The following is a 26,524-nucleotide window of genomic DNA, read 5'->3' as shown; positions in this document are numbered from 1 at the left end:
GATGAGCTGATATGCAACTATTTTCTTACCTTTTTAGTGCGCGGGTATGCCTTGATCTTCCCCTGCCCGCAGGGTGGAGATCCCCGATTTGACAGCGGATAAGTTATCTGAAGTTATTTATTGCTTGTTTCTTGCTGCCTTTGGTGGGCATCTGTTAGTGGGAGAAGCATCTGGTTGACTAGAAGTGGGTTTAAAAAGGAATTAAGGGGGAGAGATGGCAATGTCAGCGTTACGTGGTGTGTTCCCGTGACGAAAACCTCAGGAATCGTTTATAGCCCGGGGGATCAGGACTCCCCCTCCCCTGCCAAGCTTGCAGGCTGCAGCTCTCCCAGCACAAAGCAAGCTTGAAAGTCCCCCAGAGGAGTTGTTTTAGGTCCCCAGATGATCTTGTGCCTAAAGTGTAATTTTTTTAAAGGTGTTCTCATTGAATCTAATGAGCTTGGTGTTTAACTGTCTGGTTTTATTCAGCGATCGCTCAGGTGAAGCTGTTCAATCACACTGTTGTGAAACTCATGTCATAGCGGGGTTAAAACCTAATCCAGTTGTTCCCCTTCTGCTGCCTTTGCTCAGGAGAGGGTCAAACACCGTATTTTTAAACTTTCAGGGTTAAAACAAAAAAGGCTTTCGGTATATACAAGCCTCAGTGCCAGGTCCTGCACTTGGGGCACAACAACCCCATGCAACACTGCAGGCTTGGGGAGGAGCGGCTGGAGAGCTGCCTGGTGGAAAAGGGCCTGGGGGTGCTGGTCGACAGCCGCCTGAACGTGAGCCAGCAGTGGGCCCAGGTGGCCAAGAAGGCCAACGGCATCCTGGCTTGTATCAGGAATAGTGTGGCCAGCAGGACCAGGGAGGTGATGGTGCCCCTGTGCTGGGCACTGGTGAGGCCGCCCCTCGAGTGCTGTGCTCAGCGCTGGGCCCCGCACCCCAAGGCGGCCATGGAGGGGCTGGAGCGTGGCCAGAGCAGGGCAGCGAGGCTGGGGCAGGGGCTGGAGCACAAGGCTGGGGAGGAGCGGCTGGGGGAGCTGGGGGGGCTCAGCCTGGAGAAGAGGAGGCTGAGGGGAGCCCTCATCGCTCTCTGCAACGGCCTGAAAGGAGGCTGGAGCCGGGGGGGTCGGTCTCTGCTCCCCAGGAACAAGCGCTGGGACGAGAGGGAACGGCCTCAAGCTGCGCCAGGGCAGGGTTGGGTTGGGTATTGGGAAAAACTTCCTCCCCAAAGGGCTGTCAGGCCCTGGCCCAGGCTGCCCAGGGCAGGGGCTGAGTCCCCATCCCCGGAGGTATTTAAAAGCCGGGGAGATGTGGTGCTTAGGGCCATGGGTTAGTGGTGGCCTTGGCAGCGCTGGGTTAACGGCTGAACTCAATGATCTGAAAGGTCTTTTCCAACCTAAATGATTCTATGGTTCAAGCAGGGTGACAACAGCATGGCTTTGCTCCGGGTGGGATGGGGGAAACAAGAGCTCCTGCGGGAGGGACGGGCAACCCTCAGGACCACACTGACCCCCGGGGTCTGGAGCCACTGTGTGGGACAGGACCCTGCCGCCGCCACCCTCCCTCACCCCCGTCTCCCTCTGCCCCTCAGGACGAAGCCTCCAGCTGCTGCCATCAAGGCCCAACGCCGCGTCCCGTCCCAGCGCAGAGCCCGTGTGGGAGCACGGCAGCCCAGGTACGTCCCTCCCGTCTGCACCACCGCGTCGCGGCCGTCCCGGGCCTGGTTACATCCCTCAGACCCGCACTGGGACATCACGGCCATCCCTGGACCCGTCCCACTGGCCGCTGCCGCACCGGGGCAGCCAGGCCGTGCAGCCCACCTGGTCCCCGGCCTCACCGCGCTCCGGTAGCCCCGGGGCACGGAGCGCGGACGCGGGGACCCGGCCGGACCCCGGCCCTCTCAGCCCTCGGACCGCAACATGGCGGCTGGAGGACCGTCACCGGCGGCGCTCCCACCGGTTCGTCTCTGTGGTTGTGGGGCGGGGCCTGTTGCGCGGCCGGAAGTGGGGCGGTCGCCGTGGTAACGCGGCTGTGTTTGCGGGCGGGCGGCCCGAGGCGGCAGGTGAGGGGCGGCGGGGCCGGGCCGGGCCCAGGGCGGGCGGTGGGGCCGGGCTGTGGGGCCCGGGGCCGGCGGAGGGGCCGGGGCCTGGCTGTGGAGTTAGGTTATAGGGTCGGGGATCGGCTGTGGGGCTGTGGAGTTGGGTTGTAGGGTCGGCGCCTGGCTGTGGGGCCGGGACTAGGCTCAGCTGTGGGGCTGGGGCCAGAGTGTGGTACTGAGGGCTCTGCTGGGGAGCTGGGCTGTGCTGTGGGGCTGGGGCTGTGCTGTAAGGCCAGGGATTTGGGGCTGCCTGCCCTCCCAGGCCCTGGGGTCGCAATGGTTTGGGCCACCTGTGGGCACAGCCCTCCCTGACTGCAGTTCCCTGACCCTCACCCAGGCACCCGAACATAAAACGCGCTGTATTTAAAACAGCTCCTTGCTGTAAACCTCTAATATATACCGTGCTGAAGCGGTACAGACCCTCGCTTAGGAGGGTCCCGCCATGGCTTCTGGCAGGCTGTTTCTTTCGGGGTTTTTATTCTCCGAACTGGCACTATAACTGGTGATGTCTGGGAAGTGCTCCGATGCGCTCGGAAGTTCCTCTTCAGAGGATGCCGCGCTACGGCTTGTTGCCTCGGCGTTTATTTGTTAGAGGCCATAAATGAAAGGCACACACCCCCCTCCCTCCCACAGCCTCCTAGGAAACTCCGATGAGTCACTTGGGCGGCCTGTCCCTGTCCCTGTCCGTAGCTCGGCTCGAGGCTTGCAGAGGGACGACGGGGCTCTCTGTCTCCCAGCAGCTTTGTACTGGAGCTGGTCAGGGCGCGCCTGCGTGCTGGGGCTCTGCCTTGGCTTCGCTTGGCGTTGGTTTGCTGAGCGTTTCCATTTCACGGTGGTGGAGGAGAAACCAAGCGTTAGATAACGCATGGTTGGCAAAAAGTTGTAGAACAACCACGGTGGCTGCTCCCTTCTCTTTGTTTGTTTTGGGGTGGTGAGCAGCAGGCGAGTCCGATTTTATCATTACTGGAGAATGCCAAGCAATCAAAGTTGACTTTTTTTTTTCCCCACCCTTGATAAATCCTGCTACGCAAACCACAGAAAAGGAAGAGGAGGCGTGTCACCCTGTCGCACTTCTCCAAAATGCTGTTGTGAGGTTGTGTCCCTGTTGTCTGGGCTTTTGGGCTTTGTCCTGGTAAAGCACAAGTAATCTGAGCACAGCTTCAGTTGGGGAACACACATCAGAACGTGGCTTCATCATTAATGGAGGTTAATATCTATCTCTGTTAAGCAGCTTTTGGCCACAGGAGAAGTCAGAATGGGTTTTTCTGTATTGAATCAGACATATTCAATCTCAAAGGTCTTCAGAGATTTTTAAGAAGCGAAGTGCAGTCTGTCTTACCCGAAAGTCCACAGCGGGAACTTAATCTTTCACTGCGGGAACAGCAAAAAGGCCAGATCTGTGCTTTGAAGTTCACTCACCTCCCATTTTCACTGAGTTTCTAGCTTCAGAAAAAAATGGTTCTGTTCTTTCCATCAAAAACTGTCTTTAAGTTGGGAAGGGCACAACTTCCCGATGCGCTGGGTCAACTTTAAACAATTCCTGACAAAGCCATCACCTATAAATACACATACCCCACCATCTCTGACTCAGCCATTACTGAACCGTAGGATCGCTGCCTGCCTACACAATGATACGCCAGATTTATTGCTATTATTAGCTGACGTGCAGCACGAAAGTGGGAGCTGTAGGGAGAATAACCTCTCTAGAAGCTTTCTGGCCGATTCCTGTAACTTTTCCCTGTGCTACCCCGTCCGCAGGTGCCTTGAGAAGCAATGGCCACAGCGGCTCTTCTGAACTTAGCACCGTCTCACCGCTACTTCCCTTCAAGCACAGCAGTCGCTTTCTCCTGGACAAACGCTGTCAACATGCACGTCACCAGGCCAAAATCTGCCAAGGGACGCACGAGGCCAAGCTTCAATTACTCTCAGAGCGTGGAAGCCTGTCCTTGCCGAGTGCTGCCTTCCCCGCCACCAGCAGCTCCTCACGAATTAGTGAACAGCCGGAGAGCATCGTCCACAAAACCGGCATTTCCATCCGGCCAGGTGTCTCCTGAGGAAATCCCGGAGCTCCTGCAGCAAGTGCCTTTGAGGACCTCTTCTTCCCTGAACAAGTACAGGGTGCTCCCCTCCATCGGCTGGAAGGGCGCCGGGAGCGGCGCTGTGGAAGCGGTGGCTGAACAGACCGACCGGCTGAAAGTGAGCGGGGGGTGGGAGGACGCTCCGAAAATCAAAACTCTTTCTGGAGAACAAGGATGTGCCAGCGTATTGTCAGAAAGCAATGTCCCCGATGAAGAGACCTCACACGTGCAATGTCCTCCTGAGAAGCCGGGAAGGAAAATGAGACAAGGGAGCCCTTCGATGTCAACTTTAAGTTTGGAAGAGCCGCTGAAAGAAGAGTCGCAATTGCTGCTCGCTATTCGATCTCCCTCTGGTCAGAGATTTGAACATCGTTTCAAGCCCACCGACAGTCTCCAGACGGTCCTTGCCGTGGCAGAACAGAAAATGTCGGCCAAATACAAACGCTGCAGCGTTGAAACGATGGAGGTGCCCCGAAGGAGTTTCCCTGACCTTACGAGGTCGCTCCACGAATGTGGGATTCTCCACAAGTCCGTGCTGTGCATCCGACAGAAAGAGCAGCACGATGCAGATCTTTAGGTGCACGGAGACGCCGCCACGCCGCTCTGGGTCGTTCTGCTGAGCGGGATGCATTACTGCTTCCAAAAAACTGAAATTCTGATATTTCCTGGGCCTCCTTCTTCATCTTGCCGTCTTCCAAACACTCCCCTTGAAGCAGACTTGTGTATGTGTGTTGAAATAGTATTTCAAGTGTATATACCTGCTACATAAATAGCATATTTTTCACGTGTGCCATCACAAATTGCTTCCTGAGCACCACCAACTTTGGACCTTTCTGTTTTTTTGAAATTGCCGATATTCTTTGAAGACTGAGGTTTCCGAGACCTCTCCCCTTGTCCTTTTCCGTATTTCAGGAAGGTACCACTTCCCAGAGTGGATCCAGCTGCAGAGGCACCTGTTTGGGAAGGTAGAAACGGAACTGTTTTACTCTGGAGGACCATCTTCCGTAGGTTATCATCATCGTCCTAAACATCTTCTTCTCAAGAGTGACTGAAAAGGAGATCAAACCCCAAAACCATCTGGAAATAACAGTAATACCACGTTTATGGATTATTGTGAAGTATTAAATTGCAAGACTGATGGTAGTATACCTGTGAGGGCTCAGCTCTTTCCGGATGACCTCAGTGCAGCTTTTAAGAGTGCGACTACGTATTTTTTTAAGAACAAATAGTTATCATTTTGGCTGTGTTGGTGAGCAGTGGGATTTTCTACTTAGTTTTCCTTCTCTCATTCAACTCGTGTGATCCGTAGGTAAGAATAGATGGAGAGTTAAGATGGGATGTTACAAAATACTTCCATTTAACACCTTTACACTGAAATGAGCTAGTCCAAGAAAGCAAGTGCCACTTTGAGAATTTTTGAATAAAAATATATTAATTGGATTTGACTGAAGTATTGGCTCAGGCGGTAGACTGTATTTTACTAAACCATCATTAAAAAAGGCCAGTAGGGTAACTTGGCAGGTTTTAGGTAAAGACAATGCGCTAAAAAAAAAACCTCTTCTAGGTTTCTAATGGAAATTCTTATGGTTCAAAGGCAATAATTCAATCTACCCCAAAAAAGGACCGCTTGCCACGCAGCTGAGCTAGTGTTAGTGTTTTGAGGTAAACCGAACATGTTTTAACCTCGGTGTAACTGCCGGACCAACTGAGAGCAGTGATGGCCGCGGAAAGCTGACCCCGGTGTCGACCAAGAGCGCGGCATCTCCTCCTGAAGCGAGCGGTCAGGGTCCAGCGCCTCTATAAAAACGGTACCCGATGAAACGGCGTTAACTACCGCGGGCGGTGGTAATTGCACGGTAGCAATCCCGCTGTCTTCAGGGAGACCGGGAGACCGAAACACACGGGTGCTTTGAATCAAACCTCAGCGGGGGGCAAAGTCTTTCACGTAAGGGTTCAGGAACAGGAACCCTTTTCTGTGTTTAACTCGGCGTTAGGTGGTTCATTCCGTTCTGATTTTGTGTATGCTGTGTTACTTCTCCGTTTCAGAGTGTTTTCATACTGTGTGGTAGTACAATCAATAAAACCTTTTAGGCTGAAACTTGAACTTAAAATGATTTATGTGAACTGGAGGCTTAGCCATCAGATCTCTTCAACGAGAAATGCCGTTACTTTGATGGCAACGCCTCGGGGACCGTCCAAATCAGGCTTTGGACGGTCGGCCGCCGTCACGCCCTCTTGCACGTGCCTTCCTGGAGTTCGTCCTGTGTTAAATACAGGATGGCAGCAAAGGAAGCCCTGCGGCTCAGCGACACGGAGACCACCGCGCAGCTTTGAGAGCGTACAGGGGCCGACGCTTTAACCGAGAACAGAAGAATGAGGATGGCGGTGGCTGGAGGGCATTCCTCCCGAGTACCTCCACCGAAAGTACAGCTGACGGGGAGAGTTCGGTTCCCTAACTCATGCAGGCTACAGCACCTCCAAAGATGTGCGTTTAAATTATTTCCTTTTCTAAAAACCACATCAAATCTTGACCTATGCAAGCGCAGTGGAGGGAAAACACCTCTTTTCTCCCCCAGTTCTCCTTCTCTTCCCTTCAAAAGTCTTCCGGGCACGCAGAGGTCTTAGCAGCAACTCTGCCAAGTCCAGCACTATGAGGTGAAAACAGCATTTATCTGACCTCATTGATTGTGTGGTATCATTTAACAAGCTTCCTTGTGGAAATTCTTAAAAAGAATTTCAGAAATTCAGCATTAAATCAGGTGGAGCTCAGCCTGCCACAGGACGCTTTGAGAAGGTCACCAAAAGAAAACTCATCGGGACTCCTGGCGCGGAACGTCCTTCCCTAAGGCTTTCAAACAACAACAAAGTATTCACGCAAGAAATCAGCGGAGGCATCGCTCAGTATGTGTTCTTTATTCCAATTAAAAGTACATTAGAAACAGCACACAGGACCAGCAGCAGCTTTCATGACAATTCAACCCAATACTCTGCTGTCACGAGGTCATTCAGCTGTACTATTAAAGTAGGTGATTGAAACAAGTCTTCCACTCGACACGCAAGCACTCACTCACCTGCCACTTTAAATAGGTTTCCAACAGAATAAAAATAGATACACCCCAGAATACAAAAAGTTTAATTTTTAACAGTTTTTTTTTTTTTTCACTAAAGCCTTTATACAAATTGATAAAAGGGTGCACAATTTCCTAAAATTTTAGGTACATTTTAAATGAGCCTTTTTTTACTTGGTAAAAGGATCCATGTTCCTGTCTTTGAACAGAATATGATGGCCAAAATTGCAAAGAAAATTCCTAGTTAAATTTACAATTTATACATTTGTTTTGAAGTGATTCCTGCAGCGAGTAGCAGGCCGATGGCTGCTCACGCATGTCCCGTTCTCTCCAAAAAGAACTGTGCACCCTAAGGTCTAGTTCAGGAGCCTCCTTCTCCTGGAAAGCGGGCCGGGGGAAGAAGCCACCGGCTTTCAGCTGTGCGCACGAGAATGGTCCCAACGGAACTAAAAGCCCGAGCACAGAAGTTGCAAATCTTTCCTTCTCCGGCAAGGCTCACCCTGGGGCGAGGGACCGCTGACCTGTTTTGCACTACGAGCACTATGAAAGTGGAGCGCTTCCCGTCTGCAATTTGGCTGAGCAATTTAACTCAAAACTCTGGTACTGAAACATACTGTAACAGACGAATTTGGTGTTCTAAAGGGTTTTTTTTTTGGTCAATACATGATTTTTTTTTTCTCCTTTTATTCCTATTGCTGATCGGTGAAGCCCAGCAGTTCTGTACGTTATTCACGCGGAGCTTCGCAGCAGCATCTTAGAACTGGCACCACCTGCCTAAAGGTGACCGATCCCCACTCCAACAGTCATTAGCATTTTATGGAGGTGAATTTATTCAGAAAATTAATTAGTACAGTTCCCGTCATACTGCCCCTCCCTCCCCTCCCCACCCACCTACACCTTGGCGAGCTTAAACGCTTCAGAACTTCTACAGTACGTACTTAAGCACTGTCACCACCGCACCGCTTTACGTACAGTGGCCATTCTAATAAATCAAGGACAAATTAAAAGAAAATACTGCCCAGCAAAAGCAACACGGCACCTGTGTTTGCGAGTATGAGCTACTGGAGACATCCTTAGGGCAATTTATGTATGGAAAAGCGGGGCAAATCCATCAGGAAGCCAGAAATGAGTTTGAAAGAGCTCAGGGGAGCGCCAAAGAGAATGACATCCTAGTTTGTACAAGTTGAGTTTTTAGCCAAAAGCCAGCTGCCTTGTTTGGGTTTTTTTTGTGGTTTTTTTCTTTTTTTTTTTTCCTTATGTCCATTATATATTTGGCTGTTGAATTTTAACTGATCAGGTTAATGCTGAACTTTATTCCAATTAAAGGCAATAAAGCTTAGTTTTTTAAAATTTGTTTTAGATAATTACATATTGCCCATTTTTTGGCAAGTGTATTCCTTAGAATCCAAAAGATCTTCCCCTTTTAAGGCTAAACTAAGAAATGTTAAAAGCTTCTGTAAACATTTCCTCTTCCTCCCCATAGTTGCACAATTTGAAGTCCAACTGCAATTTTTAAAATGAGGTAATTTTTGTGTACTCATATCTTAAAGAGTCCTTTTCAGGACTAGCTGAGAGGCGTGCCAATCTGAACGCTGATCCAATTGTAGTGGGAGAGCTTCCACAGCTGGGTACACACCAGTTCCAGCAGCTGTACTTCAGTTAGTTATCTTCTCAATTTCATCCAAGTCGTCAGTATCCAATTTGTTTATCTTTTTGTCTGGGAAAGATGAGAAATAAGTCAGATATCGTAACGCAGAGCAGAGAAGGGAAAGCTGCTTTCTTTAGCTGGTCCTGAGGAGTTCAGGCTTATCCATGAAAAATGTTCAGTTGGGTTTTACAACTACAACATAAAACTTTTTTCTTTGATAAAAGGCCCGGCCGGGCACTCGAATGTTACCATTCATCCATTTTAAGGACTACCCAGGTAGCCAGCAAACAGACAACTTGACTTATTTCTGCTCCTATCATACGTAGCAGTTCACAATCCTACGTGACATTACACAAACCGCAGCTGATGTGCTCTTCTGCGGTCAGTTTAAGGCTCAATAAATATCTGCTCAGTATAGAGCCAGTCAAAATTCTGCAGAAATAACACCTAATTTTAGCGAAAGAAGAAAGTCGGAGGGTACATACTGAAATGTTCCTGGATCCTGTTGAGAATATTCATGCTGTGCTTGCTGTCCACCATGTTAATAGCCAGTCCTCGCTTGCCAAAGCGCCCTGTACGTCCAATCCGGTGCAGATAAGTCTCATTATCTGGATTTCCATCCTTATCCACAGGAAGGTCAAAATTGATAACAACAGAGACCTGCTCTACATCGATCCCTGATAAAAAGAAAGCGTCGGATGACACAACTCCATTTAAACCATTTTATAGCAGGAGCAGTGCTCTGCGTGCAGTTTGGTCACCATACCCAGGTTGGCCAACAGCAGAATTGCCAACAGCTTTCGGAGAGCTGCCGCGTGGCTGCCTCCACGTTGAGCGAGGAGTTAAAAGACACTCTCAGACTCTGAAACGGACCTTGTCCACAAAATCCTTACGGGGCACTTGGAAATAAAAACCATCTAGCTGTTGCACCAGAGAATCCCACTGAAATGGCTAACAGAAACAGCTGGAGCTGCTCAGCTTTATCCAGCACTTACATATTTTGGAAACCCCTCCCTCCTCTCCGAAGCTGTAAAGGCCTCTTGTTTCTTCCCAAGTACTATGTTGTCTTAACCGTTCTAAGATGTCAAATTGCAACAGAAATTCCTGCTGGAGTTCAGGACTTTTCCGATTTCCGTATTTCGGAACATGTTTATTTTAAACACCGAGGGTCAGCAGTACAAGCCAGGCTTGGCGCCAGAAGCGTAAAATTCTCACGGGGTGGACGTTGTCATCTCAAGCTGCAGGAAGCCTACAAGGAATCCTGTGTTTGCCCACAGGCATCTTGATAGGCACAGACACGGTCAGCAGCCCAAAACGTCCAGGAATTACTTTAAGGACCCTAATCTCTCCTGATGGGAACACCTGAGGATATGAATGTTTTCTGCAAGCCAACCAGTCGTATCTTATTTCAGGAACCGCGGCTTCTGCCCCTCCCTGGTCCCGCTCCGCCATGCCCTACCTCTGGCACAGACGTTTGTGGTCACCAGCACCTTTTCTTTGCCCTCTCGGAAACGCTCTATCACCGCGGCTCTCTGTTCCACCATCATTTCCCCGCTGAGCAATGCCACCTGATGGCCTTCCTTCGAGAGCTCTGCCGCCAGCCAGCCAGCCGTCTTCCGAGTCTGAAACGCAAAGCGAGGCCCGTCTTTGGGAGGAAGTTTTAATGCTGTAAAGTGGGAACAAACCTCTCTGGAAGCTCTGCAGTTTTTATAGCTCAAAAGGAAACAGCTCCTAAGCGCTGTGCCCTCCCCGTTACAAACTGTGCTCCCAGCTCTCATATCAGAAATAGGGAAGCGTGCATCTGCCACCACAGGAACCCTTGTTTAAGAAAAGCACAAGTTTTTTCTTTGCGCTCTGCTCTTCAGCTTTCACTCATGAGGGATTACATATGTATGCTAAAAACTCACGAGCAGTGTCAAGAAAGCAAAACTACTCCGCTTGGAAAATGGCAGGGTTAGAGCTGAATGTAGTTGTGAAACCCAAGAGAGGCTCTAAACAGTCTTGAATTAAAGAGTTTCCAATTATGATGGTTTTCTGAGCTCTGATTATGTCTGATATTATCATATCTCAAGACAGCATAAAAGCAGACTGCTGCAGCAGACTCCAAATGCAGGTTTTATCTTGTCTAAGCTAGCTTTAAGTGGCTGTTCTGGTGCTGTCAGCACTGGTTTTTTTCCATGAGTTATAGTGGCTTCCAGGAAAAAAAGAAGCCTCCGTATGATTCACAGGGAGACCCTGGGGGTATATCACCAATTACCTGAGGGAAACGGAGTCCCAGGAAAAGTAACGTATCGGCTGCAGAACTACAAGACTTCCCCGTCCCTCATTCTGCCCTATTTTTATCCATTTTCCAACCTCGGGGTTTTGGTTTTTTTCAGTAGTTCTGAGCAATACTTTGTTTTGGAAAACTGTGCATCACTCTGATCTTCGCATTAGAGGACTTCAAGAATAAAAATGACCTGGATGGACAAACCCAGAGAAACAAACCAGCTTGTGCTACCATGGCCCTCAAGATTTCACTCAAAGAGGGAGCCAGAAAAGGCAAAGAAAAGGGCAATTCATGTTCTCAGTTTCTTTCTGCAAAGCATGCCTGGCCAGGTTTTTAGCAATAGCAGACACTAACGGGGTCGTTGGGACTAACGTCCCCAAAAGGACTCACGTGGCAGAAGATCATGGCCTGGGCAATGGTGATAGCGCCGTAGATATTACAGAGAGCCTGGAACTTCTCATCTCTGTTATTGCACAGAACGTAATACTGCTTAATAGTGTCCAGTGTCTCCTCCTCTCGCTTCAGTTTGATTATGTTTGGGTCAGGAACAACTTTTTGAGCAAACTTCCACACAGAATCCTCAAAGGTGGCTGAAAACAGAAGCATCTGGCAGTCCCTGGGGAGCATTCTGCAAGAGAGAGTAAAATGGGCAGGGTTCCCACGCGCCACTGTCGCCCCCCTGATATCCTGACGGGATTAATGCCACGGGCAAAGCAGAACAATAACCTCAGAACCAGTTATTTCAGTGGCTGGAAAGACTAATGCTAATCTTACCAACACCTGATCGTTCCCTCATGGACCAGTGGCATCCAGACTTGCATTCTTAAAAATGAATAAACCCTGCTCCAGGGACAGGCTTTTTATTCTGTAAGAAAATGAAACTGCTTGTCATCCCCTGACATTCTGCCTCTATTAACCATCTGGATTAGAGCTAAATATATCATTTTAATCTTGTTGCTTTACTGGTGAAGACACCGGTCAAGAATCTAGCCCTGCTGTCCCTACGTTACAGAACAGCTATAATCGAAAGAAACAAATATCACCTCGGGCAACGTATGCCGAGTCCTCACCTCTGAATGCGGATGCTCTGGTCCTGGTGGCCCTGGGTTGCTATCATCACGTCAGCCTCATCCAAGACGAACACTTTGATTTTCTTGGGATCTATGAATTTCAGTTTGGAACACCAGTCCAGCACAGTGCCGGGTGTGCCGATTACAATCTGCTCAGAGATCTTCTGACCTCTCTCCACTGCCGAGACAGAAAGGAAGCTTTCATAAGATGGCTGCACAGACAGTGAAGCACTCTGCCCCTCTCTGAACTAGCCTATTTCACCATCTGACTGCTCTATCGTTCATTTACTGTATTGTACCCGAGGAACATCATTTTCTCATTTACAGTCTGTTGGTAGCGTTTCACCTTACTCACGTTTATTGCCTCGGACAGCATACGCAAGTTTCAGCTCCGGATAAAACTTTCCCATTTGTTCGATCACTTTTCCTGTTTGAAGTGCCAGCTCGTATGTTGGGGAAAGGCACAAACACTGGAGGGACAGAAGGATAACGCGTTTGAGAGGACAAACATCCTGGGGAACACTATCACACTTGCTTTTTAAAATCCTTCTTGTTGAAGTTTTCCTGAGGATGAACACGTGAGCAGCTGAACAGTTTCTGAAAGCCCATCAGTTCTGCACCCTGAAACCAGGGGAATGAGCTGATAGGACACAGTCACCTAGCTACCGGCTTTCTGCGTTCGGTTCTGCTCCTCAGAGCTGAGAGGGCAGATACTCTGCTGGGGGACATACACGGACCGTAGTGACAAGGACCCTAACACCTACAGTTAGACTAAGAGATAAGAATGGCAGTTTTTAAGGAAAGAATTCTAGCTTTGATAGCACTGCTCAACTATCTCATAAGGAAATTGGGTTAAAAGAGCCCCTTTCTTGGCACTTCTGCTCTAGTGTCACAGATCTTCTCTTCCATCCCAAACTCCACTTACTTAACCCCCTTCAGCCTGCAATACTTCTCTGATTTAATCTCTCCCAGAATGATATCCCCCCGATTTAACTCCTCACAGAGCAATGGCATCCTGAGTGATGCAAAGGAGGGACGGAAACGAACAAGTTATGAGCAAAATCCACATCTTTTGCATTAAAGACATTTTGATAGATCCCCAAATCACCAGCCCCTGCTAAGCACTTTACATAAACGGCATCACAGAGATGGGTTCATCAAGCTATGAATTTACTATCAACGGTCTAAACCGAAGCCCAGCCTCTTCACTAGGTGGCACTGCACCACCACTAAACGCCCCTGAAACCCTCACATCCCGGAAACTTTACCTGTGGATACTTATTCCCAGGTTCAACACGACTGAGCATGGCCAGGACAAAGGCAGCCGTCTTGCCGGTACCGGACTGAGATTGTGCGATCAAGTTCTGTGGGCTGCAGAATGCACAGCAGACGTGAGCTTAACGAGATGAACCACCCGGACAACATATTCGTGGGGTTAAACGATTAAAGAAAATGTGAGTGGGATTTTAATACCTTTTGGATTTACCACTGCTCTGGACTGGTGCCTAACTTGTCCAGCTACGCTCCACGGGGCACAAGTTAGTTTCTGCCCTCTACCGACTCTTTCAGCACCTCTTGATTATGGAGATTTGGGAGGAAAGCTGTGATTATCTGGCAGTTCTTTTCCATTTTGTACACCTCCCCCTTGTGTCTTAATACTTCATACATTTCAGCTCAGGGGTGCGGAGAGGAAAACCGGCCACGCAGGCAACGCAGCATCTCAACTACTCCCACCCACCCAGGATTTCTGGAGCTCTGTTCCGTAGCAGCCTTATTATTTCTCCCCTACACTGACCAGGAAAATCGGATTGACCTCAGCCAAACACCACGGCACTGCGTGTTCAGTACCAGCCCTAGGGAAAGGACAAATACAGGGCCGCTGTCACGTAGTTCGTGACCACAGAAACACCCTGACATGGGAGCCCTTTCACCACAGCCTGGACAGCTCCCCCATCACCATCCTCCCCTCCACAGCTCAGTAATAGTACACTAAATCTTTCAAATCCTTCCTATACTGGAAGGGAGGAGAAATTATGTGTACATACGGTTCAGCCAGCATCATGGGCAGGGCGTTCTCTTGTATCTTAGATGGTCTGTTGAAGCCCATGGCGTAGACTCCTTGCAGCAGCTGTGGTTTCCTGAAAACAGAGGAGTTTTTATATGTGACCTATGAAGGTACATTTGGTTTTCGTTTGTGTACAAAAAGGTGAGAAAAATCCTTGCAACCAGACCTAGAGCTGCCCCTTTCTGCGTACCCGCTATCGTTGCACCGGTGAAGTGACTACGGTCAGGGCCTGGAAGCTACAAGAAGCGACAGCAGAAAGTTTGGGAAGGAACCTTTGCAAAAACCCGATTTAGCAAGTCAGCCTGCATGCCTGCCTGTCACAGCTACACGGAAAGCCTTGTGTCACGGCTCTAAGGCTAGCGCTGGGCTTCTTGTCCTAAAGCAGCTTTCCAGACAATCCCGGGGATCCCAGAACAGGGAGCATTAATCCTGTCCTTTAGGCCAATCCCCTTTCCTCAGCGATGCCTAATCTCGGCGCCAAAGTTATCACCCCTTGAAGACTCAAATACGGGACAAAGCGTCCTCAGTACGTGAGGAAAAGAACGAAGCCTAACAACATAAAATCATTGCAAGGACTTCAGTAAGTCGCGATGGATTCTGTAACACAAACTGACATCTTAACACCGGAGTGACACTGGCTTAGTGCACGAAACTGGTAAATGACGGATAAACTTAGTTCACCGTGACTGCACCTAGTGATCCGTGGTTATAACCCAGCACTCAAACCTAAGCGTGCGGTGTCGTCAAATGCTGAATTGCTTTTTCTCAAGGGAGCTTTCTAGTCTCAGCAGACACTTGTGTAGACAAGGAGATCCAAGAACAACCTAAAATTCAGGTTACAGTGCTAGCGAACTCTTAGCCGATGACCTCCAAGTGCTTACTGGAGTGCTGTTAGTGGTGCTCAGAAGTAAGGGCTTTCCTTTCAAAGCAGGTTACAGGTTTCCTGCCCACCATTTCCCGCTGTTAAGAACTTCCTACTCAGCACAACACGCTTTTTAAAAATCGTGTATTACTTTCAGACGACGGCTGGAACAAAAGCTCTTTGAAAACGTAACCTTGTGCTGCTCAGAAGCAAGGACGTACAAAGCCCAACTCTGCAACAGTTGCCAAGGATACACCAAGTCATAACAAAATGACGACTCAATTAGTCTGGCCGCCCCTGTCATTAACTCCCTTGGATTGTTTGGCTATTGAAAGATGGGAATTAGTCTAACGGGCACTACAGGACCTCAGGGTTTTTTGTAGACATTCAACCACTAACATTAACAAAGTGAAACGACATCCTGACATTTCACGGTGAGGAGTCTCATCGGCTCCAATTTCCCCGTGGAGCTTGCAAAAGAGCAACAAACCTAAGATCATCAATATAACCAACAACAATCCCAACAGGGCAGCCTCTTTAGCACATTAAAAAAAAAAATCTATCACGCCTTAAATACAGCTATCGTCGCTTGAAAGCTCCACTAGTAAAGGTGTTCAATAGGAAGGGTCAGAAAATACTAACGCTAGTAGCCTCTCCAGTACATAAATCCAGTATTGCTGGCGGAGAAAAGATAAGGTTTTCCCCTTTGTATTATTCACTGCTGCTGCTGGACCTTCACAAATGACCATCAGAGAACAGGAACAGAAGACGGTTGCGTTCATCACTTCTGCCAAGAAAATGCATCTCGTGTTTTCCAAAACACTGGAGCACCTGCCCCGAGCCTCCCTGCACTGGCTGGAGAACTGGCAGCGAAATAACGATGCCTCCGACACAGAAAAGGTCTCGCTTCGCAGTTCACATAACCCTGGTGACAGCGGCCGTGCGAGGACAGCCCTCCCTCCTCTGTTCACCTCATCCCGCTTATCACATGCGGGCTCCGCTGTGCACTTGAAGACCAAAAACCATACCTTAAAATTCAGAATAGCGTTGCTAGAGCTGATTATAGAAAGCAATGCTACCTCTACTGACCAGGACTTAAAACGAGCTGGCCTCAGAAGAAAGATAAAATAATACAATAAATGATATGCTAATTTATTAATGACAAATTTGCAGTAACTTGAAACAGAAACCCATGCACTTTTGAGCGATACCTCCTACGCAGAGAGGAAATCTAACAGGACTTACAGTCGCAGCTCCTCAAAAGACTTCACGGAGTAGAGAGGCGATGTGGGATCCCTCTGCAGCACCTCCACTTGGTTTGTTGTGTCAACCAAGTTACTGCGGATTAACTTGTTCAACAAGGACTGGGCAGCTCTGTCCTCTGTTGAAAAAGGAGGTAGGAAAAATAAAAATAAAAAAATCGCAGCCTGTTTCAGGTGTTGCTCCCGCTGAAACGCTGCATTACTGAGCCATTTAAAAAGGGCAAGATGAACCCAAATACTGAAATTCTCTATTGCAGAGCAATGTCATAAGAGCCCAAACTTCCTGAGTGAGACAGCTGTCGAGATATCTCAGAGATTCACCTTTAATATTAACGAAGACAAACCAAAGCGAGCACTGTTTTAAGGGGGATCTTAACAGATACAGAACTCTGCTTATTTAAGATATTACAGCTTAGCATCTAACTGGAAGGCGGGACAGGGTTAAAAGCCTCTTAAAGCCTCACTATTATCTGCTACGTGGGCAGACACCTTTTGGGGTTTTTTTTGTCTTTTTAAGGAAAGTTTGAGGACAAACTGTACTTTGAAAGATTCCAGGGCTGAAATGCAGCAAGGGCTGAGGATAAGTGAGATCAAACCAGAAGGCTAAACTGCTGCACTTTGGGGTTTTGCTAATCAATCTGTTTTCTAAGGCAAGTTTCTCTTAAGCCACCTTCTGAAGGATTTAGAGCCGTTACCCACCTCTTAACAGCCATTTCATAAAGGCAACATGTTGGTTGCTACAGCAATTCCAGCTCCAGGTTATCCAACTGCTCCTGTATCCAGTCCTGCCTTTGAGGATACTGCTATCCCCTTATTTCTCTCCACTCTAATCCAGGAGTCTCCCAAGTTATTACAGGACCCAATGGCTTTAAAAGTATTATGGAGGAAGGACATGTCTTACAATTAAGTCCTTGGGGCAGGATACAAGATCATCCATCCTGAGACATAAGGCAGACTTACTTTAAGTATATACAAAATGAATTTCTTTCCAACATTCCTTGCCAAAGCTTTTTTCAGGAAGGCACTTACCCTTCTCCTCATCCTCTGTCTTCTCTACGTTGTCATCTGCCTTGACAACAGCACCTAAATTAAAACAGACGGTTTTGGGGCACATGTGAGGTCAGGCAGCCCACACCTGCAGAGTTTTAGGTTTTGAATATTGTGGGAAAAGCTACAAAACAGCGCATTTTCGTGACGAGAGGAAAACTGCTCTATCGGTGCGCAGAAGAAACCCAAGTTACGGCTTGCTCTGTACAGCCAAATTGAAGTTTATCAGCCATACCAACAGATTTTGCCTGCACAGCTCCTTGAATACAGCAAAACATGATTTTAAAAAGTTAGCCTAGCAGAACGAGCGCGCGAGCCAGGTATTTAGTCTACGCTGCTGTTTAATCTTAGTTTTATGTTTCTGTTTTCTGGAATTCCTTGACTAATTGGGAATTTACTTTGGCAGCAGCGCTCCAAACCCAACAGAAAAACATTACGTCCTTTCTCAGCCCATTTGAGCGGCTGTAACTCACCGTTGGCATCTGGTTTGGTTTTTTCCTCCTTCAGGTGTAAACTGCTCAACTACAAGTGAGGAAAAACACAAAATCAGAGTCATCAAAGGCTACCGCACCTCTGTTTTACTACTGGCCAGGAAAACCTGAGCTTTCATCAAGGCTTCCAGATTTACCGCTGGCTAAAACTATTGCACAGGCCCCAGCAAAAACCCGTGCTCAAAGGCAAATGAAACAAAATTAGCGAGATCAACTTGATTTCAAGAGTTTTAAGACAAACACAACTTTTTCTAAGCTGTAACGACGACACGGAGAAGGAGTTTGTTTTCTGTTTCTGCACCTCCGCTCTCTGATAGCTCTGCTGAGGGCAAATGGGAGAAAATTTATATTCCAGGATGGAAATTCGAGCCAAGGCTGACACAAGCTGCCCCAGGTCGAGTCCCTCTCGCCACGGGTTTTCTTTACCACCAGAAATGTGGCGGGGAGAGGAGCCCTGAGGGTCTTGCCCCACGTCCAGGGGCTGAGTTAATGCTCTCCATGCTAAAATGCAGCACCTCGAGCAGCTCAGAAAAATAAAAAACCCAACACCTCAAACGAATTTAGATCTTGTCACCAAAAAAAAAAAAAGAGAAAGGGATTTTTTTGGCCTCTGGATGAAGGCTGCAGGCTCGGTGACCACCCCTGAAGCGGTGCTGCTGACAGGGCTGTGTCTGGACGTAGGGTGAGGGGGAAGGACAGGGGCCTCCCTGCCCTTTTGATACTCAAAAAATGACGAGGAAAAGAAAATCTAGAAAGAAAGGTTTGTTTTTTTTTTTTTCTCCTAAAGCCAGACCCCAGGCCCAGGGGCACCCCGAGGCGGTGCCGCCGGCAGCGAAGGGGAAGGACGGGGGCCTCCCTGCCCCTCAGATGCTCCAGAAAAGAAAATGGGGAGAAAAGGGGTTTCCGGCGCCCGCTGGTTTCTGTGAGGAGGCGGCGGCGGCGGCGCAGCCCCGGGGGCCCCGTGCCTCAGGGCCGGGCCGCTGCCAGCGGCCCCCCCGGACTCCCCCCCGCTCCCCACTCACCGACTCGGCCGCCGCCTCCTGCTCGTCCACGGCCAGGGCCCAGGAGTCGGTGGCCATGTCCGGGCCGGGGGACGCTGGCACCGGGTTCGCCGTGAGCAGCCGCAATGGCGCCGGGCGCGGGAAGGGCGCCTGCGCCGCCCGCACTCACCGCGCCCGCCCACCGCCACCCGGCCCCGCGGCAACCGCGGCCGCGGCGGCGGCGTTCCGGGAGCGGGGCGTTCCGGGGGGGGCACACACAGGCATGGCTGTGGGGTCGTTGTCCCACCCCGGGCTGTGCTGGGGGGCGCTGGGGGTCCGGCCTGGCCTTGGCTGTGGGGCCTAGACCCTGCCTGCTGTGGGGCCAGGCCCCCTGTGTGGCGTGGGGCTGGGGTCAGGCCCTGCCTGGCTGGATGCTGTGGGGTCTGGACTCCTTGTACGGTGTCGGAGTGGGGTCAGGCCCTGCCTGGCTGCCTGCTGTGGGGTCTGGATCCCCCGTGGGGCATGGGGCTGGGGTCTGGACCCCCTGTGTGGTGTGGGGCTGGGGTCAGGCCCTGCCTGGCTGGATGCTGTGGGGTCTGGACTCCTTGTACGGTGTCGGAGTGGGGTCAGGCCCTGCCTGGCTGCCTGCTGTGGGGTCTGGATCCCCCGTGGGGCATGGGGCTGGGGTCTGGACCCCCTGTGTGGCGTGGGGCTGGGGTCAGGCCCTGCCTGGCTGGATGCTGTGGGGTCTGGACTCCTTGTACGGTGTCGGAGTGGGGTCAGGCCCTGCCTGGCTGCCTGCTGTGGGGCATGGGGCTGGGGTCTGGACCCCCTGTGTGGTGTGGGGCTGGGGTCTGGACCCCCTGTATGGCATGCGGCTGGGGTCTGGACCCCCTGTGTGGTGTGGGGCTGGGGTCAGGCCCTGCTTTGCTGAACACTGTGGGGTCTGGACCCTCGTGTGGTGTGGGTCTGGGGTCCGGATCCCCTGTGTGGCGTGGGGCTGGGGTCAGGCCCTGCCTGGCTGCCTGCTGTGGGGTCTGGCCCCTGCTGTATGGTGTGGGAGTGGGGCTCAGGTTTCCCGTGTAATGGAGTCCCTTTGGGAGCTGAGGTTGGGGGGAAATCGCGCAGAGGCTGTGACATTTGTGAGGGAACCGCAGCTCTTTTCTGTCTCTGAAATAAGGATGTAGGTGAAAAGCAAGGTTGTAGAATGAGTCACGGAGGTGTCGAAGTGGCAGGAACATGGAAATAGTCGTTTGTGTCCTGTCTGTCGCTGTAGGGCAGGAGCTGGCTTAGACCCGGTATCAAACCTGTTCTTTAAAGATCCTGGAATAAAGGTGAGAAAAAAGGAAAGTAGAAAGGAAAGAGGTGTGGGAAGAGCCTGTGGGATTTCCTCGCTGGGCTGCCCTTCCCTGCGCAGTGTTTGTGCTTCCTTGAACCTTGCATGGAAGGAGCAGCCCTCGAGGAGGGTCTTAATTTGTGTTTTTATTATATGTGGCAGGACCAGTAAAACAGCCAAGCCTGTAGGCATCAGCCAGAAGTTCCCAAGACGATGGTTACTTCCTTGTCTCGATATTTACCCTCCCTTGTAATGAAGACACAGAGCCACTTCGTTTGCAGCCTGAAACTTTCCGTCTGAGCTGTTAATTCTTTCTGTGCACAAGAAATCTCCTCCACGCCTCATGCAATTTTGCTGATATCAGTGCATTAGCCCAGGCAGGACCGGGCGCTTCGCTATTGCTCTTCAAACGCCCCTCTGTGATTTTTTTTTTTCCTTCCAACTAAAACCCGTGATTATCGAGTATTGTCATCTCATGCTTTCCCCCATCCATCTGATTCCGCCTCAGAGGTGAGACCCCTGTGTCCCTCTGCACATCAGGGTCCCCCTCCCAGCTGCACACGTGAACTTTGGGGTCTGGCAGTTTTATTTGTAGAGGTGACATCATGGCTTTTTTCCATGGCAACTCATAGCAGTGTCCAGGAGGATGCTCAAGACAGGAGCTGAACGCGAGCTGATTTTCAATGGGAACAGAGCAGGCAGCTGAAAGCAAGTCTGAGACATTAATTAATTAATTAATTAGGGTAAAAATAAAAAGGAACACGGGAAAGACAGGAGCCCCGGAGGCTGATGGGCACTTTAGCTGCAGAGAGAGATGCTGGTGCTTTCCAGCGTAATGTTTTCTTGCGGAGACACACACCTGTAGTAAAGAGAGGTAATTGGGATTAGCCCCATTTTAGAGATGGGAACATTGAGGCATAGGAAACGAGGAGAACTGCCCGTGGTTTGGCAGCGTTAGCTGGAGGCAGATCTTTCCAAGCCCTCCTTTCTAATCCTCTGCTTTAGCTGCAATAATTTCTTGGGGTTTTCAAGGCTCTGGGCACTGTCAGTGAGGCACGATCGTGCTGGCAGTCGTGGGTGTTTCTGTGTTGCATCTTCTGTACACGAAGAAAGACTTTTCTCCGTCAGCCACTGGGGCAGGGGTGGGTTCCTAGCGCGTGTGCTCAGCCACCCATACAGGGTCCTTGGTTTTGCTAGGCCCTCTGCTGTCAAATAATTAAATTTTATTCTTTTAAACATGAAATAAATATTCAGATTAATTTAACATTAAATAAATGCTTAATTCCCCTCACCAGTGGTCTTTGGCTGTGCTAGAATGAGAGATCTCGGGAGGGCAGATGTTGCACTGTGGAATTTCATTGGAATTAACTGTGGTCCTTACCCACCAAACAGGTCGGAGGCTCCTTGTCCGTGCGCATACCTGCTCAGAGGAGGAGGCAGTCCCTGCTTAGCCCCGTGTTATCCCTTTTTATCATCACCGTCTACCAACAGGGTGACTTTTTTTTTTTCCCCAGAGCATTCCAGGATGAGGAAAACTGCATTTACATACAGAGCAGTGCATGGAGACAATGAGAAGTGCTCGTTGCCCTCCATCTAGCAGGAGATTTGGTTTAGGGTTGGGTTTTTTCTGTTCTTTTTTTTTTTTTTTTATCATGCCCCAACCTCCCAGCCCATTGACGCCGGCTGTGTTCGGAGTGTGCAAACATGTGAGCGCTGCGCTTGCATACTCGTGTAACGATGAAGCATGAGTGAGCTGAATAACGAGCGAGCCAGAAGCTGGGAAAGCCTGCCCTGTGCTTGGCCACTGGATGCCTTGGAGCTGGTCCCGTAAACTCACCTGGACTGGTCCCAGGCATGAGACAGGACTGGAAATACTCCTCTGCGGTGCCTTGATGTTTAGAGATGGTGCCTGCCACCAGCTATTATCTGACGCTGGGTGGGTAAGCCACAAGCGAAGAGATGGGACTTCTGGTGAGCTCAAATTCTATTTTTAGCTTGTCCTCCCCCAAATTTTGTCTCATTTACGCCCCTGCTGCAGCCCATCTGATTCCTCAGCTGCCGCTCCCTGGGAGGAGGTGGCCCGTATCGATGGTGGGGTTTCCTAGGCATGGCCAACCTGGAGAAGATGAGGAGGAACGAACGCCGGTTGAAGGCCCCATGAGCTGCTTTGGCACGTGGCAGCACTTTTGAACATCACGTTGATGCCCTCGGCGATGCAGCCTCACCTTCGGCACTAAATATTCGTTCCCCCTAAAACAACTCTGTTTCTGTTCTCCCAAGGTCTCACATCTGCCTCAGACTCCATGTTGGATCCTGCTCTGTTTCATAAATAAATATGCCGCAGCTACCAGATTTGTTGGTATGAATCCCAGGATTTCTCCCGACATATGTTATTTGCTTTGTAGGAGCCAAAAGCCATAGTAAGCAAACATTTTAACAGGCGCTGGAAACATGGGACGTGGGCTTCTTGGTGGCTGACTTATTTGTCTAGCAAGAACCATAAATTCTCAAGCTTCAGGGCTTAAGTCAGGCTCTGGGAGTTGGGCTTAGGGAAAAAGCTCTCGACTAGGCGTTTGCTTGCAGAGTTTCTTGCCATTTCCCCTAAAGCACGTCCTTCTCAGTGAAGACAAGATGGTTCATTAGGGACACTATACATCTGGTCACCCTGGTCCTCCTACGACACGGACGTACGCTTAGAGAGGAGGGGGAGAGAGAAAATGCTCCAGATTCATCTGAATGCGGATGGAAAGGGGGACGTGGGGGTTAGAGGGAAGAGATGTGTTAGCACAGCGCCCGGTGGGTGAGTTTAGGGGCTCGGGCTGCCGGCGGTGGTGGATTTACTGCCAGGGATGGGTCTGTGGTGGGGCACTCAAACCAGACAGATATGCAGGTGGATCCGCGTCTCTGCGTAGGACGAGGTGGGGGAAAAAACCTCTGTCCTCCTGCAGATCACTGCTGCGTTGGAGAGCTTTTCCTCTCGAGGGAGATGGTGATATTTCCAATGCTAGCGAGCTACCTGTCAGCAGCAGCGCCGTTATCACCGAATTTAGGTAGCAGCGAGGAGGAGCTTTACCCATCGGCGTGCTCTGACCCACGCTCAGCGTCCAGCTCTGCTTTGGGACAGTGGCCGAGTCAGTGCCCTTCCTGCTGCCTCAGTTTCCCCTTTCATCTACAAGTCGTTTTTCCTGCGTTTAAGTGTAAGCTGCTTGGGGCAGGGACTGTATCCCACACAAGCACATCCTGCTGTTAGAGCATCGCTCCCCTTTGCCCGCGGGGAGGGTCCCGGGCTGGGGGGCTGCTCGGTGAGGGGCTTTGGGATGTGCCTGGGGAGGAAAGGGTGGATGAGCAGAGAAGACAACAGCAAGGGGGGAAGAGGGGAGATCTGGCCTAGGGCTGAAGAAGACCCGATTTTGGGGGGCTTTGGGATGCTTTCCTTTTTTTTAAAAGCCCGAGGGGAGGACAGAAGTGAAAGGCGATGGGGGAAAGCGGGGGGTTCTTCCCCTCCCAGCAGCTGCTGCGGAAAATCTCACCCTGGGGAGACAAGTTGCGGTGATTGGTAAGACGAGTTCGGACGCCGGCTCGCATCTGCCCTTTCTCTGCCAACTTGCCCATCTCAAGGGCATCTCCTCTGCCGGGGTGGGCTTCACCCCTTCCCCTGCAGCCCCCGGGAGCAGGAGGGGAGCGAGGGGAGGAGGCACGGAGAAGCCAGCGGTGTGTGTACAGGGTGATTGTCATGGTTACCTCCCTGACAAAACAAATGGCTCCACTTAATGATGGTCACCCAAACAGCTCCGGAAAGTGTGCGCTCATCAGCTGGCTGCCAGTGGGAAGCCGGGTGCTTGCTCCGGGAAGCGAGAAAGCCTCCCTGGCTCCCAGGCAGAGCTTCGCCAGAGGGGCACATGTTGCTGCAGGCGGTTAGGTAAGCCCCCTTCCCCATCCCAGACCCCCAGCGACCACCCCGCGGCGCTGGCAGCCCCAGCATCCCTGCCCCATGGAGAGGGCCCTGGGGAGGGCCTGGGGGGGGCGAATGCCACAGGTTGCTGAGGTGGCTGTTGTGCATCGCTCCCCCCACCCCAAGCCCTGGCGCTTGCTCTCTCTCCCTCTCCCCCTCCCTTTTTCTCTCTCTCTCCTTATCTCCGTCTCTCCGTGTCTTTCAGAGACAAAAGCAGTCTGAAGCCGTGCCCGCCGCCTTCGGGATTTCTTCTGCCCTTCCTGCCCCCCAAGCCCAGCTGCGGGCAGTTGCAGGGGCCGGCAGGAGTGGGTGAAGTTGCTCCAACCCCCCCATCCCCTTCCTCCTCTTCCTCCTCCTCTCTCTTCTTCCAGGAAAGGTAAGAAAAGCAGTGGCTACTCTCCAGTTGCTCCTGCACCTTTTTAGCAGGCTGGGCTGTGTGTGCTCTGCAGGGGTGTGAGTGTGTGTGTGTGTGCGCGCGGGCTGTTACTCTCCAAGGCTGTGCACAATCTCAGCACAAAGCCGCTCTGTGAAGAGATCCCTGTCATAATATTTCTGCAGGCACAAGCCCACACTTTGCAAGCTGCTGCTTCCCTGCCTTGCCTTTTCCCAGCTGGATGGTGAGCCCCTGAGCATCCCTCCCCTTCCCCAAAATTGTACAGACATTAATAGTGACTGTCTTCATCTCCCTGCAGGGAAAGCAAAGGAGGCTGGATGGGGGGGACGATGCTGGGGGGGCCGGGCTTTTGCTCTCCTGGGCAGCCAGGTGGGATATCCCAGCTGCAGACACACTGGTTTGGGGGAAGGGAGGACTGACCTTGGCAGGGTGAGGGGGACTCTGATCCCCCGGTAAGGGTCAAAGCACCAAGGACCTGGCTTGCATTAGCCGTGCTTAACTGGGGCAGGACAGGGGTGGATGGAGAAGGGCTGTGCTGCTCCTGGGGGCCCAGCGTGTCTCCTTGGCTCCAGATGCTTCCCATGGACAGGGCTGGCTGCCTGGCAGTTTTAGCGCACCCAAAGCGTGTCTGGGCTAAAACCTTCCCTCTGGCTTAGCCCAGAGATCTTCTACGCACCGGCACAGCTGTGAGCCCAGCAAGGCAGGGGTTAACTAAACCCCATATCAGAAATGCTGTCTGCACAGGGACGTGATTGACGGCTTTAGAAATGGGGCTTGGGACATGAATCATGGTCCTTGAGACCCGGCTCTGGGGCAGCATCGACAGCCCGAGAGACCTGCCAGGGGTACGACTGACAGTCCCCGAAATCTGGCTCTGCTGGGGCTGTCAATCACATCTCAGCCTGGCGCTGCATCACCCCGGGAAGGGGGGTGCGTTCGCTGGGTGCCCCTCTCGGCAGGGTGCTGGCAGGAGCAGCGTGCTCCCCCCACGTCCCCCCAGTCTCCATATCCGAGGCCTCGGGGTGCCCCTTGGGGCTGCACTGTCCGGCTCCCAAAACGATGCCTCCGTCTGGCCAGAAATCTTTGCCACCGCTTTGGCAGCGGGGTACCACGTTGTGACCCCGCAGCGGACCTGCAGCGGCTCCGGGGTGAAACGCAGCGGCTGTTTTGCTGGTTTTCCCAGCAGGCGGGATACCCTGGGCTTGCATTTTGAGGCGAGGGGAGGCTGGAGATGGGAGAACAGCTACCAGAGCTTTTCATGAGAGGTTCCCACAGCTCTGCCATGGTGGATCCATGTCTTTTCCAGGAGGTGCTGCTGTCAACCAGCAAAGCCTCCCCTCCCTGCCCTGTACAGGGGCTCAGACAGCAGTGCTGCGTGCGCCGTTTAGGACGCTGTTTGCTCCTACTGCTTCCTAGAAATGTTTCAGGGGGTTGATCCCAGTCCCCTCGCCAGGTTTGAGCCTCGGGCTTTGGGGGAAGAGCGGCTGGACGGGTCCTGCACGTCTGATGCAGGTCCACGCAGCTGATGGGGCTCAGGTAGGCGAAGTCAGGGGTCCCCCAGCAGCGTGGTCACGGCTGCTCCCCGAGCCGTGCTGCTGCTGTGACGCCAGGGAAATACCGAAGCGTGGCTCTGCTTGAGAGCCCCGAAAGTCTGGGAAGTGCAGGGCTTCTCCTGTCTTGGTTTTGCAAACAGATGGGAGTTTGCTTCCCTGTGCTGGTGGCCCAGCAGCCTCCAGAGATGCTAACGCAGGGTTGTGGTGCAACAGGCACCCCGCCACCAGCCGGGGCTGTCTGTCCAGGGCTGTACATCTGTACATCTCCACAAGGCACGCCGGCTGTAATCATCCTGACAAGCCACTGGATGTCAGTGTTGATTGATACAGATGAAGCGGAAGGAATATTTTAGCCAGCTGCAGAAA

General features: G+C 51.3%; 2 protein-coding genes across 3 annotated transcripts; one reads left to right on the top strand and one right to left on the bottom strand.

Moving 5' to 3' along the window:
* Positions 1-2,002: 2,002 nt before the first annotated feature.
* Positions 2,003-4,820, top strand: UBXN10 (UBX domain protein 10). Its single transcript, XM_082329133.1, has 2 exons — positions 2,003-2,047; positions 3,842-4,820. The coding sequence occupies exon 2, from the start codon at positions 3,857-3,859 to the stop codon at positions 4,736-4,738; it is 882 nt and encodes a 293-aa protein (XP_082185259.1). The 5' UTR covers positions 2,003-2,047; positions 3,842-3,856; the 3' UTR covers positions 4,739-4,820.
* Positions 4,821-7,106: 2,286 nt separating this feature from the next.
* On the bottom strand, positions 7,107-19,119 carry LOC309598471 (ATP-dependent RNA helicase DDX19B). Of its 2 annotated transcripts, XM_082329096.1 has the most exons (12): positions 18,966-19,119; positions 17,926-17,974; positions 17,435-17,488; positions 16,389-16,524; positions 14,262-14,354; positions 13,485-13,587; positions 12,572-12,686; positions 12,217-12,394; positions 11,537-11,774; positions 10,337-10,499; positions 9,363-9,554; positions 7,109-8,946 (listed from the first exon to the last, which is right to left on the bottom strand). In XM_082329096.1, exons 1-12 carry the CDS (start codon positions 19,020-19,022, stop codon positions 8,885-8,887), a joined length of 1,440 nt encoding a protein of 479 aa, XP_082185222.1. In that variant the 5' UTR covers positions 19,023-19,119; the 3' UTR covers positions 7,109-8,884. The 2 variants fall into 2 exon arrangements, with proteins under 2 accessions (XP_082185223.1, XP_082185222.1); XM_082329097.1 differs by lacking the exons at positions 17,926-17,974; positions 18,966-19,119 and adding an exon at positions 17,105-17,343 and having other exon boundaries at positions 7,107-8,946.
* Between the last annotated feature and the right edge of the window lie 7,405 nt (positions 19,120-26,524).

Source organism: Platalea leucorodia, assembly GCF_965183815.1.
Source record: "Platalea leucorodia genome assembly, chromosome: 17".
Classification (NCBI taxonomy): domain Eukaryota; kingdom Metazoa; phylum Chordata; class Aves; order Pelecaniformes; family Threskiornithidae; genus Platalea; species Platalea leucorodia.
This window is presented reverse-complemented; position numbering and strand designations above follow the sequence as displayed.

Coding starts and splice junctions, on each gene's coding strand:
- UBXN10 (XM_082329133.1), top strand. CDS start 3,857: ATGGCCACAGCGGCTCTTCTGAACTTAGCACCGTCTCACCGCTACTTC.
- LOC309598471 (XM_082329096.1), bottom strand. CDS start 19,022: ATGGCCACCGACTCCTGGGCCCTGGCCGTGGACGAGCAGGAGGCGGCG. Junction 12,395..12,571: donor TGCTGTCCGAGGCAATAAAC/GTGAGTAAGGTG, acceptor CTGTCTCGGCAG/TGGAGAGAGGTCAGAAGATC. Junction 9,555..10,336: donor CACAAACGTCTGTGCCAGAG/GTAGGGCATGGC, acceptor TCTTTTTATCAG/GGATCGATGTAGAGCAGGTC.